Source organism: Symphalangus syndactylus, chromosome 5, assembly GCF_028878055.3.
Source record: "Symphalangus syndactylus isolate Jambi chromosome 5, NHGRI_mSymSyn1-v2.1_pri, whole genome shotgun sequence".
Taxonomy (NCBI): domain Eukaryota; kingdom Metazoa; phylum Chordata; class Mammalia; order Primates; family Hylobatidae; genus Symphalangus; species Symphalangus syndactylus.
In genome coordinates this window covers 52,547,406-52,565,401 of record NC_072427.2, presented here as the reverse complement: position 1 = coordinate 52,565,401, position 17,996 = coordinate 52,547,406, and the positions used below count along the sequence as shown (strand labels likewise).

The following is a 17,996-nucleotide window of genomic DNA, read 5'->3' as shown; positions in this document are numbered from 1 at the left end:
TGGGGAAAAGAAATTAGATCTAAATCTTACATCTTTATTTTATATAAAAATCAAAACAGATAAATTAAAATGTAAAGGATGAAATGATAAAACTTTCAGAAGAACACAAAGGAGAAAATCTTCAAGAGCTAGGACTTCATGCAGAATTCTTAGACAATATTCTAAAAGCATGCTCCATAAAAGAAAAATCAATAAATTGGATTTCATCAATATTAGAAATTTTTCCTCTGTGAAAGATGCTATTAAAAGGATGAAAAGCAAGCTACGGATTTGACATAAAGGATCATACCTAGGATATACAGAGAACTTTCAATTTCAGCAGTAAAAAAAAAATAAGACCAAATAATCCAATTTTTAAAAGGGCAAATAACATGAAGAGACAACTCAATGCGAAGGCTATACTGATGGCAAAATAAATAAATAAATAAATAAAATAAAAGAGGAGTTCAGTATCACTAACAATTAGGGAAATGCAAATTCAGACAACAATGAGGTATCAACCTATTAAATATACACCTATTAGAGGGGCTAAAATAAAAAATAGTGAAAATACCAGTTGCTAGTGAGGACATGAAGAAACTGGATCTCTCAGATATTGCTGGTGGAAACCAAAAATAGTGTATCCACTTTGGAAAACAGTTTGACAGTTCCTTAAGCAATTAAACATACTTCTGGCACACAACCCACCAATCGTACTCCTGGGCATTTATCCCAAAAATACAATCTTTTGCTCACATAGAAACCTGTATACAAATGTGCTCAGTCATTTTATTTGCAATAGACAAAAACAGGAAACAATCAAAATGTTCCCCAATAGATGAATGGCTAAAGAAGCTGTGATACACTCATACCATGAACAATTATTCAGCAGTAAAAAAGAACAAACTACTGACACATGTAACAACTTGAATGAATCTCAAAATCATTTTGCTGAATAAAGAAAAGCCAGTCTCAAAAGGTCAATGATTCCATGTATGTTGACATTCTCAAAATGACCAAAAATAAATAAAAATAAAATAAAGAACAAATTGAACAAATTTGAGGCTGACAATGGTTAGAAATTTGGGGGGAAGGAAGCAGATGTGACAGTAAAGGGATAGCAAGAGGTGATACAAGATCCACTTTTGGTTGATGAAGGAGTTCTGTATCTTGATTGCAAGGATCATTACATAAGTCTACATGGGATAAAATGACACAGAGCCATGTTCCTGCATGGCACCAATGTCAGTTTCCTGGTTTGGTATCGCACTAAGTTATCTATTGTGTGACAAGTACAGGAAACCTTTCTGCACTATCTTTGCAATACTCTTGGAATTTACAATTACTCAAAAATAAAAACTTCAAAACATATCACTACAGCATATTTTTCTATTAGAATAACAAGAAACAACACTCACTTCCAATATCTGGCCTCAGCTTTTTATCATATTCTCTTAGCAACTTGTTGAGAATAAGAGTCACGTCAGTGTCTTGGGATTTTGGAGCCAAGACCCACTTTTGGTTTGATGATGAATCTTCATATTCATCCTCTTCCACCTTTCTGGACCTGGAGTTATAGCACAAAAATGCGACATATAAGTGGCAGCAATGGCTCTAGGAAGAGCCTAAGTTTGTCGTATCCAAGTACCATGAAATGGGTAGAAAGTCCCCAGTACCCACAGCCCAACCACACACGTGAAAACCTGAAAAATTTTTTTAAAAAGAACGAAACACAAAATATGAACGATTCCATAGGAAGAATGCTACTGCTATTAACATGGTATGTTTTTATTAAATGCCAGAAGACCATCCCCTATCCCAGTTAAACTACAGACAACATGCCAGGGAAACAATACCAGAGGGCCAACCAGCAGGCAACACACCCTTGGATCCACCCTGAGAGCCTGTGAAGGTCAAGGCACAAACCTTCTAGAGGTTTTCCATATGGTGACTGTATCGTGGTGTTTCCACCCTGACCACCAAGACCACATTTTAGCTGAAGGTGAGATTAGCTTTTGCAAAGTGGACTCATTCAAAATAGTTGAGTCTGACTCAGTGCTTCTCTTGGAGGTGGGAATCTGGGGGTCTAGGCACTTGGGCATTGTGAGGGGGTCAGCTTTGCTGGCACTCAGGTTGGAGGCAAGGACAGAGATGTCCACTGGTGACTGGTGAAGACCCTCTGGCAATCTTACACGCCTCGGTCAACACAAACTGATTCATCTCCTGCACAGCAGGCTAACACAGACATGAAGAACTAAGCTTTCTAATATGTCTTCAACATTCTCACTTCTTAGTAAATGAGTCTCAGTGAATGCCTGGGCATCTCTGAGCTTGTTTTGTGCAGGGAGGAGCTGGACAGCCTCCTCTCCCGTGTGACACACACTGACAGGAGTGCCTGAATGGAGAGGCCTCAGGATGACCGGCTAGTTTTCCTTTTTTTTTCTTTTTTCGTTCTGCAGTTTTGGGTTTTTTTTTTTTTTTTAAAAAAGTTTGGTTTATAATTGGCACACACTTGTACTTGACAAGCTGGTTTTCTCAATGAATGAGGCCGTCTCAACACCATAGTTATTTGGGCTTGGAGAGCAGACAGTCTCTTTCTGCCTTAAAGCAGCATTTCCAGGCAGACTACCGTTGACCCCAACAAGAAAGCATGTGAAACAAACCAACCTTTTCCTTTCTAGTTTGTCAGTGTGGATGCTTTAATGACTTTTTCTTCACAGAAAAGAATAAAAAGAATTGAAAACTGCACGGAGGCGGATTTGTCCTGACTGGATATGAACTCTTTTCTGTTTAGCTTCCCAGATGGGAGCCAGAATGTTAGTGTCATGTCAGGACACTTGTGCTCTGGGATGTAAGTTTCTTGAACTTAATTTTGAGAATTGCCTAAATTATCTATAAGTAACAAGATGTTAATTTAAAAAAATAAATTTTCACGTTCATTTTTTGTACTTAATTTAGGTCTTCATATATATGCATATGCATACTTATGTAATATATACACGAGTCTTTTAAAGTGTGTTAACTAGCCATAACGTAGACTAGAGTGTTGGCCAGATAGTCTACACCTGGATGAACATGTACATAAACGATAGATCTTGACAATGAGTATACGGCATATGTCTCAAAGAATGACTCCCCCACTTACGTTTTTCCTAGGCTGATCTTAAACTGTAATTCTATTTCTTGAGTACCTATTGGCTAGAAGGTTAAATTAAATCATCCATAGAAACTATAAATTGCTATTGATTTTTATGCACATTGGATATTCATGATCGATAGGAATTTTTAAATGTGGGGCACATATTCAGTAAGGAATATGTTGCATTTCATTATTTAATAAAGTACACATTTACAAGTAATACTACAGAATTTTAAATGTTACTCTAAAATACTTCATGTCATCTGGCCGGGTATGGTGGTTCACGCCTGTAATCCCAACACTTTGGGAAGCTAAGGCGGGTGGGTCACCTGAGGTCAGGAGTTCAAGACCAGCCTGGCCAACAGGGTGAAACCCCGTCTCTACTAAAAATACAAAAAAGTTAGCAGGGCATGGTGGCACATGCCTGTAGTTCTGGCTATTCGGGAGGCTGAGGCAAGAGAATTGCTTGATCCCAGGAGGCAAAGGTTGCAGTGAGCCGAGATAGTGCCACTGCACTCCAGCCTGGGCAACAGAGCGAGACTCCATCTCAAATAATAATAATAATAATAAATTTTAAAAATAAAATATTTCTTGTCATCAGAAATATTATCAGAAATGTAAATTTTATCATCTTGCAAAAATTTTTTAAAACTTAAAGAGCAGGTTGAAGCATTTAGATAGCTGGGAATCAAGCACTGTCCATGGGACAGGGCAAATCACTCCAGACCAAGGGCATCTGGGGCAGTGAGGAGAGGCTGGTAGCTCATCTCAGCAGAATCAGGCACAACATGCTCAGGACACTTGGCGACTCAGCCGAGGTGCCTTCCTCCCTCCCTCTGCTGTCTCTGTCTTGGGCATTGAGAGGGGTTCTGCCTCACTCTTCTTCCCCTCCCCTCCAGTTCTCCTCCCCTCTTCCACCCCACCACTGCAGAGCCAGACCACAGCCTCCACGCTCTGCCATTGGCTATGGCCCTGATAATCACATACACACAAACGAAACACAGTAACCAGCTTTTCATCATTCTCTATATACGCAGCCTTAGTTTTTGAAAATCACTTCCAGCTACCTACAGGTATTCTAATAAGCCTAATTCTCCCTCTAGTGGTGATGAGAGGGTTTTCCTGAAATTGCAAGAGCTTCCTCTTTAGAGGCCAGGACAGGTGGCAGTGAGGGGGACCAAGAAAAAGAAAACAGGAACGTTCTCTTCCACCCCTTCGGGAGGCATGTCAGGGCCCCAGATGTGTAGCCTGGTTGGGTAGGCAGTGGGCAGAGTGAGGCTGAGATGCTCTAGGTCCCTGGACAGTGAGCACCCTTCTCCCTCAAATCCTGAAAATGAAATAGAAGCCTCACATTGCTAGTGCCAGACCACCAGGACCACAGGAAAATCCTTGCCTTGACGAAAATGAAATCTCATCTCAGGGGACTCATTAGAATGTGGATAATATAGAAATATTCTCTTTTCCCTAAATTCTAAGTTATATATAATCTTTATGAGCACTGTTACTTGCATTGTTGGATCCTAAACACCATTACTGCAATTAGCTTTTTCTTAAAAATAAATCAGTGATGTATTGTCATTGTCAAACAACAACTCAACCTTCAGATGTTATTTTCATGTCTTACACCTTAGCTTAAAGCGGAAGGACAGAGAAAAAGTCTGAAGTATTTTTAAGCATCAAAAGGAGTTCCTAAACCTCAGAAAGCAGTTAAGGCATCAACAAGGTCTGAGTGGGAATCACTGCGTTTTATGACACCCATGGGTGTCAAAATGGGGAGCCTCCCCTTCTGGGGAGCTGCTGAGCCATCACCACAAAGCACAGCCATCAGACCCTTATCCAAGGAACTTCCACAGCAGGAAGGAACTCAGAGTGCAAATGAGAACCCCCTCCGAATTCAAAACAGTTTTGAAAGATGACACTGCACATCAGATTATTTCACATGTCTGTAAAACCCATTCAGAGAACAAAGACACTCTCAAAGAGGTATATAGCAATAAAGTTAGTATAAAATGTGGATTTTTTAACTGATCTGCAAGCTCTGTTATGAAAGCTGGGGAACCAGCCCAAATAGAGAACAAATGAAAATCATTATGTCTGTCTTAGTAGAATGGAAGGATGAAGAACCCCAAGAGATTTTGTGTATTTTTGGGAATCCCCAGTAACCTGACTGTTTTAAGGCAGAGGCTGAGGTATCTTCCTACTAAGCACATGCAGTAGTCAGTGAGGACAATAGGCAGTGTTTCTTCTAGAATGTTAAGAATCCAGAGACCTAAACAGTTGATTACTGAACCCTGAACGGCTGGTCACTCGTTTGAGTTGGTGGCAATAAAAAGGTGGCAGAGATGTGACTGCCGGCCTCAGCATTATGCCCGGTGCTGTCTGCTTCCCTCTCTGCCTCTAAACAGAGATACAACCAGGAAGAAGCAACCTCAGAAAGCATGTTTCCATTTCTTGCACCAGCTGCCCCTTTAGACAGAAAGAAACTTCAGTTGAAAGGTCCAAGGAGTGCTCTGTCGCTTTGAAAGAGTTGCCTGTGAGTCACCAGTGGAGTCAGCTTCCACACTCAACTCAGCAAAGAGGAGCAGTTGCAAGGGGGAGGGCCAGGGCTTCCTTCCTCAGGGTAAGCACCTCTGCCCAGTCCAGGGGTGAGAACTGGGGGCCCCTTCATCTTTAGTAGGATTTATTCATGTGTCTTCCTAGCTCCTTGGTAGTTCATAAATATGAATGAAAAGGCGAGGCCTCCTGGCATTGCCTCCTGATGGTGGCCAGGCTTGTGCATGCAAGGATGCCCTCTGATTCTGTAGCTCCCAGACCCAGGAAATGGAGAAGCGTCAAAACAAGAGGGTTTGGGGGATAGGAGCACGCTGAGCTTCCTAGGGTGGGGAAAGAGGTAAAGGCCAGACACTGCTCCGATTTTCAAACAACAGGACAGTCCGCAAGCTCTAGCCAGAAATCCAGCCAGAGAGACAGAATTAAAGAAACTAAACCCAGAATCTCCAGTTGTGTTTACAGCAACAGGGTTTAACCCTTTGGGTCCCACTGTCCTTGGATCCTCATGCGCCCTCTTCATCTCTTCTAGAGTGATTCCAAGCTCCCATTAGCCGGTTGGAGTTCTGGGAGGAAGGTTGCGGAATTTATGGTGAGATAATTTCTTACATTACCAGGCAGAAGCCTTATTATCCATTTCAACATGCGTGCTTTATGGGGGTGGGAGTGCGTGTGTTCCTCTGTGTGAAAGTGGCTGATCTGGAAGGTGTGTGTGTGTGTGTTTGCAGGACCTGGGAGGGGAGTCCTCTCACACAAGCAGGGCTTTCTGCTGCCCACCTGGTCCCAAACCCCCCGTGCCTGCCTCCAATGCATTAGCTCTTTCCAGCCCGGTCTAAACCAGGCAGTTAGAACCACAGTTCTCAGGTTCTTGGAAATTTCAGAGTGATGGAAATGACAGAGAATGTCAGCCGAAGTGTGTGTGTGTGTGAGCCCCTGAAACAGCTGAGGTGGGAATTAGGGGTCGGTAAGGAGCCAGAAATGGCCCCTGTCCCCTGATCCTGGTTTTCAAAACCCCTTAAAACCACCAGATCCTAAAAGCGTCAGGAGACGAGCCCATTAATCTGAGTCCCCCCACTCCCGGCTGCAGAGGAGAAAGCAGATGACCCTGTCCAAGGGAGCTGGGACAGGTGAGGTGCCGGCCGACTTCCCAGTCCCCTCCCGGCCCGCCTTGCCGCAGCCCAGTCGACGGCTGGCGCGCCAGGGACTCCAGCAGACAGCGCCCCCCGCCGCCCTGTAGCCCAGCTTGGGGCCTCCGGGGATGCGGCCCCCGCGCCACTTACCGCGCGTGCAAGCCCGAGAACAGGCAGAGGAGGAGCAGCAGCTTCGGGGCCATGGTGCCGTGGAGCTCGGGGCGCAGGGTCCGGGGCCTTGGCCGGGCGCGGCTTCCTCCAGCGCGGACCTGGTCCCCGCCGGCCCTCTTTGCCCTGGCTTCCTCCGAGGCTGCTGGCCGCGGCGGGCGGGACAGGTGTCTACTCCGGCGCTGGCCGCGCCCCCGCGGGGCGCACGCGGGGCGCACACGGGACGCACACGGGACGCCGGGCCACCGCGGCGCGCCGCCCCCGCCCGCGCACTGGCGCGGGTCCGCGCAGCCGGGTGGCGGGAGCAATGGGCGCCGGGGACCCCTCGCGCGGCGCCGCCCACCCCGCCTGGAGCCGCGAGCGGGCGCGGGTGCCCAGGCCGGGGCTGTGTGCGCTGTGCGGTCGCCGCGCTGGGAGGTGGGGGCAGCTGGGCGGCTGTCCCCTGGCAGCGCCTCCGAGGCGGTCCCGGCGGGGAGGAGTTTCCCCAATTACACGCCTGACAACGCGCAGGGCGAGGAAGGCGAGGTTTGAATGGACTCGGAGTTTGAGGCCAGGAAGGGGGCGGAGCTCCGAGGGGGCGGGGGAGGCTGGGGATCCCGCAGGGAGCCTGAAGAAAGGTCCCCGGCGTTGGCACCTTGAGAGCGAGCCCGCAGTCCGCCTTCCTCCGGCCATTTCTACCCCAGTGCAGTTTCCTCCAGCGCTCCCTGACCTCCCGTGCCCGCCGTCGCCCAGGGTTGAGACGGTTTGCTGAAAGCAGCCCTTCCATGGCACTCTTCGTGCTAAGTCGGCTGAACTCCTAGGCACTGATAAGATTCTGTGCTTGGAAAGGTGGCTTTCTGCGGGAATATTTGGAAAAAAATCACCCCAGATTTATGCCTTTCTTACAGAAAAGAGAGACTAACACATAGCAATAAAGAGTAGAGGTGAAAAGGCATGTTAAAGGTAGGAGCTAGGAAAATCCTAAGGCACGAAGCCAAAGACGACGTTCCGTTTGGTGGAAGCATGCGGTGCGCCTCATTCCATGTATTTTCATATTCCAAAAACTGAAAATGGCATTTACACTTTCATTTGTCATAATCATTCAGAAAGTTAGTCTTGCACCATGTAAGTATTGCAATCTCAACAGTGTAGTAAATCCACTAGGAATTTTACATTTCTATCACCCCCAAAAAGTTCTTAGAAAATGTTTTATAACTGCTACTCATAGAATTATGTAAGGGTGTGATAACTGTTTCTTTAATGTTGTCAAATAGCTTTGTTCGGCCAGGCACAATGGCCCACGCCGGTAACCCCGGCACTTTGGGATGCCGAGGCAGGCAGATCACTTGAGCCCAGGAGTTCGAGACCAGCCTAGGCAATGTGCAAAAACCCTGTCTCTACAAAAAATAGTAAAGAATTAGCTGGGCATGGTGGCATGGACCCGTATTCCTCTGGTGTGTTCCCCCTTGTTTCTGGATAGGCATGAAGTGGAGTGGGGTGCAGTTGTTAATGACAATATTGTTTTTCAACAATGGAGCTGTCATCTCCCTGGCATCACCTTTCTGTCTCTGTGAGATGCTGAACTCGCTCAGCCCCGCGCCCCCATTTCCAGGACTCTTTCTGGCATTCTTATCCTCCTCTGCCAGCACATCCCTCCTACTTAGGTGCACATGCCCTATAAGGTCCCCTCTTTGATGAACACTCTGAGGCTCCTGCATTCTTCCACCTCCAACACCTGCACCACTCCTTTAGGCTTCAGAGGAATATAAGCCTTTATCATACTCTGCCCTAATCTCTAATTTTCTGTACCAAAATCTGAGCACCTTAAAAATCAATTAGACGATGATTTATTGTTCCTTCATTGCTTATGTCGTCTCCACATAAGAGACCTGAGTCTCACTCTATCACCCAGGCTGGAGTGCAGTAGTGTCATCTGGACTCACTGCAATCTCCACCTCCTGGGTTCAAGCGATTCTCGTGCCTCATCCTCCTGAGTAGCTGGGATTACAGGCACCCACCACCACGCCTGGCTAATTTTTGTATTTTTAGTAGAGATGGGATTTCACCATGTTGGCCAGGCTCTTCTGGAACTCCTGACTTCAAGTGATCTGCTCGCCTCGGCCTCCCAAAGTGCCGAGATTACAGGCATGAGCCACCGCGCCTGAGTGTGCTGCAAGAATGCTGCAAATAGAAACAATTCTTTTGTGCTTCCCTTTTTAACACAGTAATAGGAACATAAGTAAAAATAACCATCCGACATTGATCACATAACAGGGGCCAGGGCCGACAGGAAGGCTTTACATTGATTAACTCATTTTAACTCTCACAACATTATTTCCGTTTCGCATATAGAGAAAAAGCACAGAGAAGTTAAGTCACTTACCCCAAGATCACACAGCTAGTAGGAGAGGACTGGAGGTTAAAAGCCTGGCAGCTGGCTCCAATGTTTCAGTCCTAATCACTATACCATACTGCCTGCCTGAATAGGTGCTCAGCTGACATTTGTTGTTGGGCTAGTTGATGAAAGTTTTGGACTCTTTACCATATCATTTATTTTTTGAGCATGAGTTAAAATACTCGCAAGTTGTTCATAATAGAAATAGACTGTTACTTGAGTGATTTTGTAAAATATCAGTAAACTAGAAGTGTCCTGAGATTTGTTTGTTGTTGTTATTATTATTTTTACACTTCAATCAGTGAACAGGAAAATGCAATACTGTTTTTACATCCCTGTGTTCTTTATTCTTTTCCTTTCTTGCATATTTCAACCTGCTATTATGAATGAATGCAAGATGATCCCCTCTGGCCTTTGGAATGCTTTGCTTCATTTATTAGACTGAGTAGGTCAACTTGATACGTCTGAACATTTTACCTTGGAAAGCCCCTCCCCTCTTCCTGGAAGGAAATTTTGTTTTTTAAAGCTAAATAAGCTGAAGCGTTGGGGAAAAATCAAAGCAAGCTTTCTAGGCGTTAAGTGTGAAAGCAAAATGCAAGGTTAAGAATCTTCAAAGGAGAAGCCACAGGCTTTCATGTCGCTCCCTTGCCCGGGTTGACCTGCGAGGGGTGGTGGGGGGGGGGTGCTCTGCGGAGCATGCGCAGTGCGCACTCTCCAAGCCGCCTCAGCCTCTCCATCTTCAGCCCGGGAGAAGCGGGCGGGATTTACACCTTCTCCCCGTAGCTCGCGGGAATAGAAAGGGAAATAAAAAGTAAGTGAAAGCAAGCGCCACCAGAGGACTGGCTCTTAGTCCTAAGAGGTTAGGGTAACGAATCTGTGCTCAAAACCGAAGCGCAGACGTGGCGGTAATGACGGAACAGCTCCAGCCTGGCGCGCTGCTTTGCTCCTGGCTTGGCCCTGGGTCCTCGGCTCTGGAGGTTCTGGGGAAGACCTCGGCTGCCCGCGGAGCTGCGGGTTGGACTGCACCTCGGCGGGGGCGGCGGGACCCTAGCAGCGTTGCCAGGAAGCGCCTTTCAGATCCCGCGGTGGCGCTCTGCGCCCCGCAGGCCGCGGAGCCACCCCGCTGCCCACGCGCCCTTCAGCGCGCATCCGCTGCTCCGTGGTTGCCCCAGGTTCTGCTTTGAGAAACATCTCTCTCACTCCCAAAACTGTACTTCTGGGTTACATGATGTTTCGTGGTTTCATATTTTGAAAAAGCGCCTTTCCCTTGTCAATCAAAACAGTACTATCAAGGGATAATGCACACACAACAAAAATGCACCAATCTTAAAAGTATGGCTCAGTGAACTATTTCGCATGTGTTTACCATACGTATATGAATAGCATATGTATAGCACCTGGATTATTATATATAACAAATATATAATTATGTAATTCCCAGTGGCTGGGCTATCTTCAAGTCAGTGCCGACACTGGGTAACTAACTATTCAGGCTTTGGCCACACTAACTATTCAGGCTTTGGTCACAAGCCTGGTTTTGCCTAGTCTTGCACCTCGCATAGATGTAGTCATGCAGTATTATCCATTTAACCTCCGGCTTCTCTCACTCAGTGCAGTGTCTGTGAGATGTACCTTTATTGCTACATTACCAGTCATTCATTACTTTTTACTGCTGTGCGTGATAGTTCATTGTGTGAATACACCACACGTCATCTATTTGTTCCTATGCCAATGGATTTTTGGGTTGTTTGAAACTTTGGGATGTTATGAATAAAGCTAACATGAATATTTTTGTCTTTCGATGGACATATGTGTTCATTTCTCTTAGTTATCTGACTGAAAATAGGATATCCAGATCACAAGGAAGGCATGAGTTTCGTGACAATAAATATTACTACAGAGATTTCTAAAGCAGTTATATTCATCACGCATTGGCCATGTATGGGTTCTGGTGTATACCCTTGATGAAATGTGGCCTTGCCATTCTTTTTGTCACCATTCTGATATTTCTTTTTTTTTTTTTTTTTTTCTATTAGACGGAGTCTCGCCCTGTCACCAGGCTGGAGTGCAGTGGCGCGATCTCGGCTCACTGCAACTTCCGCCTCCCGGGTTTGAGCAATCCTCCTGACTCAGCCTCCCGAGTAGCTGGGACTATAGGCGCGCATCACCACACCCAGCTAATTTTTTTTGTATTTTTAGTAGAGACAGGGTTTCATCATATTGGCCAGGATGGTCTTGATCTCTTGACCTCCGTGATCCACCACCTCGGCCCTCCCAAAGTGCTGGGATTACAGGCATGAGCCACCGCGCCCGACCTGACATTCTGGTATTTCATTCTGGTTTTGATTTCATAGAACTTCTTTCAAATTTTTACCAGCCATTGGAATATCTTCTTTTATGAAGTGTCATTTAAGTCTTTTGCCCATTTTAAAACTAGACTGTTGGCCTTCTTTTTATTTGTAGAAGCTCTTTTGTGTTTTTATATTTTTTTTGTTTACCATTACATCTATTGCTTTAATAAATACCACCAATATTATACAAATATATGATTTACAATATCCCCATTATAGCAAAGAATAGAGTCATAAAATAAAATGTCTTTTAGGCATTTATTATGCCAAGTATGCAAATTACTGTTCTCATTATGACATAAGAATAATACTCTTTCGGTGACAAAAGATATATTGTATTAGCTCAAAGTCCACTGAAGAGCTTCCAGGAAGTTCTAAAGTAAAATCTGGCCATGTTTTCTATACAATAAACAGAACAGCAACAACCTCTGCTATCAGTTAAGCACAAACTATCCCTTTACATAAACTTAAGTAAATGGCTTGTTACAAATAAAAATAAATAACATTTTAGAAACTAGTGAACATCACTGGCCCAAATGTGGTTTTTACGTTCTTGCGTATGTCTAAGAAATTTCAACATGAAGTATATATTAAAAATTAACAATAATTTCTAAGGTATACATGAGCCAAGCTGCTCACTCTTACTGTGGAAGCAAAACTTACTTCTGAAAGTAATATACAGAAATAATATGTAAACACATAGAGCTTGAGATAGACTAAGAACATCCTTCTATGTTCTATGGACCAAAATACAAAGGTCTCCATTACATATGTAAATGAACACATTTTCGTTAGTTTGGGATATATTGATATTACATGACTGTGTGCATATTTTATGTACACCATAAAACAAATGTTGACAATGTCTTCAGTGACAACATGCATTCTAGCCCCAACTACTGGAAAGGATATAAAACCTTAGTAAGAAAACTACTTTGCTTTGCTTTAACTAAAGTTTTTAAGTGAAAAACAAAGCCAACACTCCTTGATGCATCATGGACCGAGGTCTAAAATGTTCAGAGTCAACAATCTCTTTGTTTGCTCCCCAGTGTAACAAAGCACATAAGCATTCTCTCTCTGTTCACAAAGTCTGATCATCTTCAGTGTTTTGTCTTAAAAACTGCTTTCCAAGTGTGAGGGACCCATGCTGGTTACATTCTTTCTGTTGCCTATTTACACCTGATGTAGCCATATAGGTTGGCACCTTGTAGCACCACACCCATGATGACCACTGCTAACCACTTTATCCTGAAGGAGAAGAGGCCACTAAAGATAAATATCACCCACAGCACTGGACAGGCATTAAGTCCCAACCAAAAGATTTGATTCAGCCTCTGAGACAGTTTTGTCCTCCCAAGAGGATGCCTTTCTGGACTCAAGCACTCAATGGCTCTTTCCATCTTCATCATGTGATTCCAACACTGTAGACCCACCACTAGTTTGCCTGTGACATTCATCACTGCCCTAAAGTCACATGACAAGCTAGTTGTCACCATACAAGCAGTAAAGCTGCCGCTGACCAATTTGCAAAGAAGGTAGACCACAATTGCACTGACTTGAAAGAATAGCTGGAAACGTGAGGCCACTGGATATCTGATTTTGGATTGTTTTGTTTTGTTAGTTGTCTCTTCCATATCCAACACTGAAATGTCTTCAGTGTCATCATTACTGTCCTGGTGCAACATGGTAGCCTTGTGCCGGCCCCCCAATATCACATTAAAAAATTACTATGGCCTTTTATTTTCTTAACATCTATTATTGTTAGTTCTCTGAATTTGTTCATTTATTTGTTTATTTATGCCGTTCTAGGTTGTTTGCATCTCCGTATACATCAGCTTTTAAATTTTCTCCCAATTTTTAAAACTGTTCTCTTGGAAATATTCACAAGTTTACAAATAGATTTGTAAAAGTAGTACTATAAGTTTCTATAATATTATCTAATCTACAGTACATAGTCTAATTTTTCTAACTGATCCGATAATACCTTCAATAGCATTTTTCCCATATAGCCCAGGAACCCATTCAAGGTCACACATTTCACTAGTTATTGCGTCCACTTGGTCTGTTTTTAGTCCAGAACAGGTTATGGCCGTTCTTGATCTTTCACAACACAGTAGTTTCAGTAGACAAAGGTATTTTGTAGAATGCACCTCTGTATGAGTCTTTTTCATGATCAGATTCAGGTTATGTATTTTGGAAGAAATATGACGTAAGTAATGTTTTCTTGGTGCATTATTGTAGGAAACACGATGTTGGTTTATCTCATTGTGGGTCACACTGATCGCTTAGTGAAGTTGGTATCTGCCAGGTTTCTCCACTTTATAGTTACTTCTTTTTCTTTTTAAATGGCTGACTGTTCTTTGGGGAAATTATTTGAAAATGTTTAACTATCTTAGTTTTAACATGCATTGATGATTCTTGCTTGCTGCTTGTAAAATGGTGATTTTCTGACTTTACTGTTCCTCTACATTTATTAGTTGGTATTATATCATAGGAAGCACTCCTCCTCTTTTTCTAGTATTACTTTCTATAGCGACTCATGGTTTCTTGTTTTATTCAATGCACTTTAATCCATTACTGTCATTATTTATTGTTATTCTCAAATCATCCAAGATTTTGACAATAGGAGCCTCTTCAAGCTGACTCCTGTATTTAGCATGTCCCCAATATTTATTGTTTGAGATTTGTCTCAATTTTTTATCTTTAAAAAATTTAAAAATTTTCCCAGGTTTATTGAGGTATAAGAGACAAAATAGTGAGTATTGAAGGCATACAAGGGGATGATTTGATATACGTATACATTGGGAAGTGGTTCCCATATAAACCGGTTAGCAGAGGCTTCACCTCACATAGTTACCTTTCTTTCCCCGCTTACTTTTTGGAGCAACAGGATCGCCACTCATATTTTCTTTTTCCCTACCCTTGAATTCAAAATTTCCCCTTGGTTCCTTTTAATAGAGAGTGATATTTGGAAAACAAATCTAGTTGCTCTGAAGTATTATTGCTTTGAGACCTTTTAGAGGACACAGAATGCATAATGTCATATATTATTATATAATAATACTATTTCATTACACACTAGAATTAATGAGTATGCACTTATGTCACCCATAAAATCCTTCCTTGTCTTTGAACTTTCCCTGTTTGTAACTCTTTCCATAAGATTCTCAATTTTCAACAAAATTAATATATTTTTAATTTGCTCAAGGTGCAATATACATGATATAGTTTCAGAATTACAGTAACCACGCTACAATGAAAAGAAGACCTCTAGGTTGAGTTGAGAATGTGTTTTCAGATGTTTCCGCTCTCCCTCTTTAAGCTAAGAATACAAGAGAGTAATCAAAATGCTATGCTCAAAAGTTATTTGATTTACTTTTTTCTCTCCAGTGCGGTTATGCTATTAATTTAAAGTGGAGCTGAGTTCATTTGTTTCTATTCGTATTACACTTTAGGGCTTTTCCTCATTATTATGGATTTAATTCTATTTTATGAATATGTGAAATTTTAACATGATCCCAAAAATCAACACTATGCAAAATGAACAAGACATATCAAGAGAAGTGCCATCCCACCCCATTGCTTCTACTTGTTTCTGCCACACACATACACAGACACCTCCTCTACATAATGCATTTCATCAATTTCTGCTTTATTTTTTCTTTTTCCAAAAATAAACAGATAAATAACTATTTTCTAATTCCACTTCCTTTCTGACATCAAACATCACATGCTATATAAAACTTTTTCTAATTCTTTAACTTCTTCAATATTGTACCTTGGAAATACACCAGTTAATGCAGCTCTTACTTATCCTTTTTATATAGCTGCATAGTATTCTATTGCATGTAAATATCGTAATGTTTAAATTAATCTACTTTGCTGGGGTATTTTCATAGTTTCCAATATGTTGCAAATACATATAATACTGAATCATATAACTTTGTGCATGCCAATTTTTATGCTGTTGAAGGTGTATTTTCAGGGTAAATTTCCAGAAGTAAGATTTCTAGGTCAAAGGGTACATGTGTAATTTTATCATATATTGTCAAATTTCCTTCTCATAGGGAAGTTTTCTCCATTTCTCATTCCCACTATCAATGAAAGATGATACCTATTTTTTAATAGTCTTGTCAGTAGTGAATTTTCAAATTTGCTAGATTTTACCAAGCTAAGGGGTAAAAAGTGATGTCACAACATGGTTCCAATTTGTGTTTTGTTAATTATGAGTATACTGAACATTTAAAAATATTTAGGACCAGCCGGGCGTGGTGGCTCATGCTCGTAATCCCAGCACTTTCAGAGGCTGAGGCAGGCGGATCATGAGGTCAGGAGTTCAAGACCAGCCTGGCCAACATGGTAAAACTCCATCTGTGCTAAAAATACAAAAATTAGCTGGGCGTGGTGGTGGGCACCTGTAATCCCAGCTACTCAGAAGGCTGAGGCAAGAGAATCGTTCAAACCTGGAAGGCGGAGGTTGCAGTGAGCTATGATTGCGCCATTGCACTCCAGTCTGGGCAACAGGGTGAGACTCCGTCTCAAAAAAAAAAAAAAAAAAAAGAAATATTTAAGATCATCTTATATTTTAGCAAATTATCTTTTTTGTCCTTTACACAATTTTCTATCAAATTTTTTCATATTTGATCCTCAAATTTTACATGTTACAGGCATTTTTCTGTGGCATAAGTTGCAAATAATTACTTCCCATTTATCCGTTGTCTTTTGATTTTGGTTATACTTTACTGATCATGAAATTTTTACACATGTTTCTCTAGTCAAATTTATCAATATTTTTTGCATCTAGATTTGGGGAAATAATTAGAACCTTTCCCAATAACTTTCACCCAAGTTATAAAAGGGTTTGCTCATGGATTATTCTGGTATCTCTGTGATTTAATCTTCTACACTTACATCTCTGATCCATTTGAATCACAGTCTTAAGTAATATGTAAAGTATTGTTGTAATTTAAATATTTTCCATCTAACCATCCAGGTCTTCCCATACTACTTATTCAAAAGTTCAACTTTGTCACACTACTCTGAAATACCATAATATCATATGCTAAGTTTCCATGTATACCTGGATCTATTTTTGTATTTCTTTTCAATAGCTAATTAACAAGTAATCTGCTTGTACCACTGTGTTAATTATAAAGATTTTGTGTGTGTTTTAATATCTGGTTGGGATAGGGCTAGCTGTTCATCTTATTCAGTATTTTCATGTATTCTTGCATATTTATTCTTCCAAATTAACTTTAATCTCAACATACATAGCTTCAGAAAAAAAAACTTTTTCATATTTTATTGGGGTTCTATTACATGGATAAATTAACTGAGGGAGAATCTGCATCTTTATAATATTGAGTTATCCTACACAATACCAAGGATTACATTTTCTATTTGTTCATAAGCACTTCTCATAGGGTTTTATGCTTCTTATTACGTTCATTTGTGAGAATATTATCCATCTTTTTGATACTATTTTAAATGGTATTTTCTCTTCCAGTGTCCTCTGATTGCTTATTAATCATGAATATAAGCATCTCTATTATTTTATGTAATTTTTATATCCTGCTTGCTTTCTGAATTCTCTTAATATTGTATTAGTTTTGTCACTGGTTCTCCAGTGTTTTCCAGTTTTACTATCATATTATCTGAAAGCAGAAATAGATGTACTTCATCATACCCAATTTTTATGCCCCTAATAAATGTCTTGTGTCTAACTGCAGTGGCTAATGCCTTCTGTAAAAATGATAAAGGCAGGAGATAATAGGCACCCTCTTCCTATTCCAGAGCATCCTGGAAAGGTCTCGTGTGGAGACAGACAGACTGACAGAAGGAGAAAACAGAGGAGATGCCCATACCTTACTATTTTCAGGGTTTTTATAAAAAAATCAAGAATGGGTGTTGAAACGTCAGACCCAATGGGAAGCATCAATGGAGAGAAATATTTCTTCTCCACAGTAAATTATATTATTGAATTTCTTTCTATTGAATCATTCTTCTACTCCTAAAACTAAATTTGTAAGTTTTCCTTCATTTTGTATGTTTTGGAAAAATTTATTTGGCATCAGAGTGGCATGATCTTTATATGTTTGGTAGAATTTCCCTGTAAAGGCACCTGGGCCCTTTGTCTCTCTCTCTTTCTCTCTCTCTCTCTCTCTCTCTCTGTGTGTGTGTGTGTGTGTGTTAGCGAGTAGAAGTTCCTTGGTAATTTTCTATTTTTTCCATAGCAAATGGCCTCCTTAAGCATTCTATCTATAATGGGGTCAATTTCAGTAGTAAAATATATTTCCCCAAGAAATTCT

General features: G+C 41.8%; 1 protein-coding gene and 1 pseudogene across 1 annotated transcript in view; both read right to left on the bottom strand.

Annotated features, from left to right (window-relative positions):
• Positions 1-7,366, bottom strand: part of GABRG3 (gamma-aminobutyric acid type A receptor subunit gamma3) — a 571,515-nt gene extending 564,149 nt beyond the window's left edge. Inside the window, exons 1-2 of the mRNA XM_055278462.2 lie at positions 6,946-7,366; positions 1,398-1,546 (exon numbers count right to left, since the gene is read on the bottom strand). Of these exons, the coding sequence (XP_055134437.1) occupies positions 1,398-1,546; positions 6,946-6,998 (202 nt within the window). The 5' untranslated portion in view covers positions 6,999-7,366. The remainder of the gene's footprint in view (positions 1-1,397; positions 1,547-6,945) is intronic.
• A 5,491-nt stretch (positions 7,367-12,857) lies between these two features.
• Positions 12,858-13,373, bottom strand: LOC129482522 (Golgi apparatus membrane protein TVP23 homolog B-like; annotated as a pseudogene).
• Positions 13,374-17,996: the final 4,623 nt, after the last annotated feature.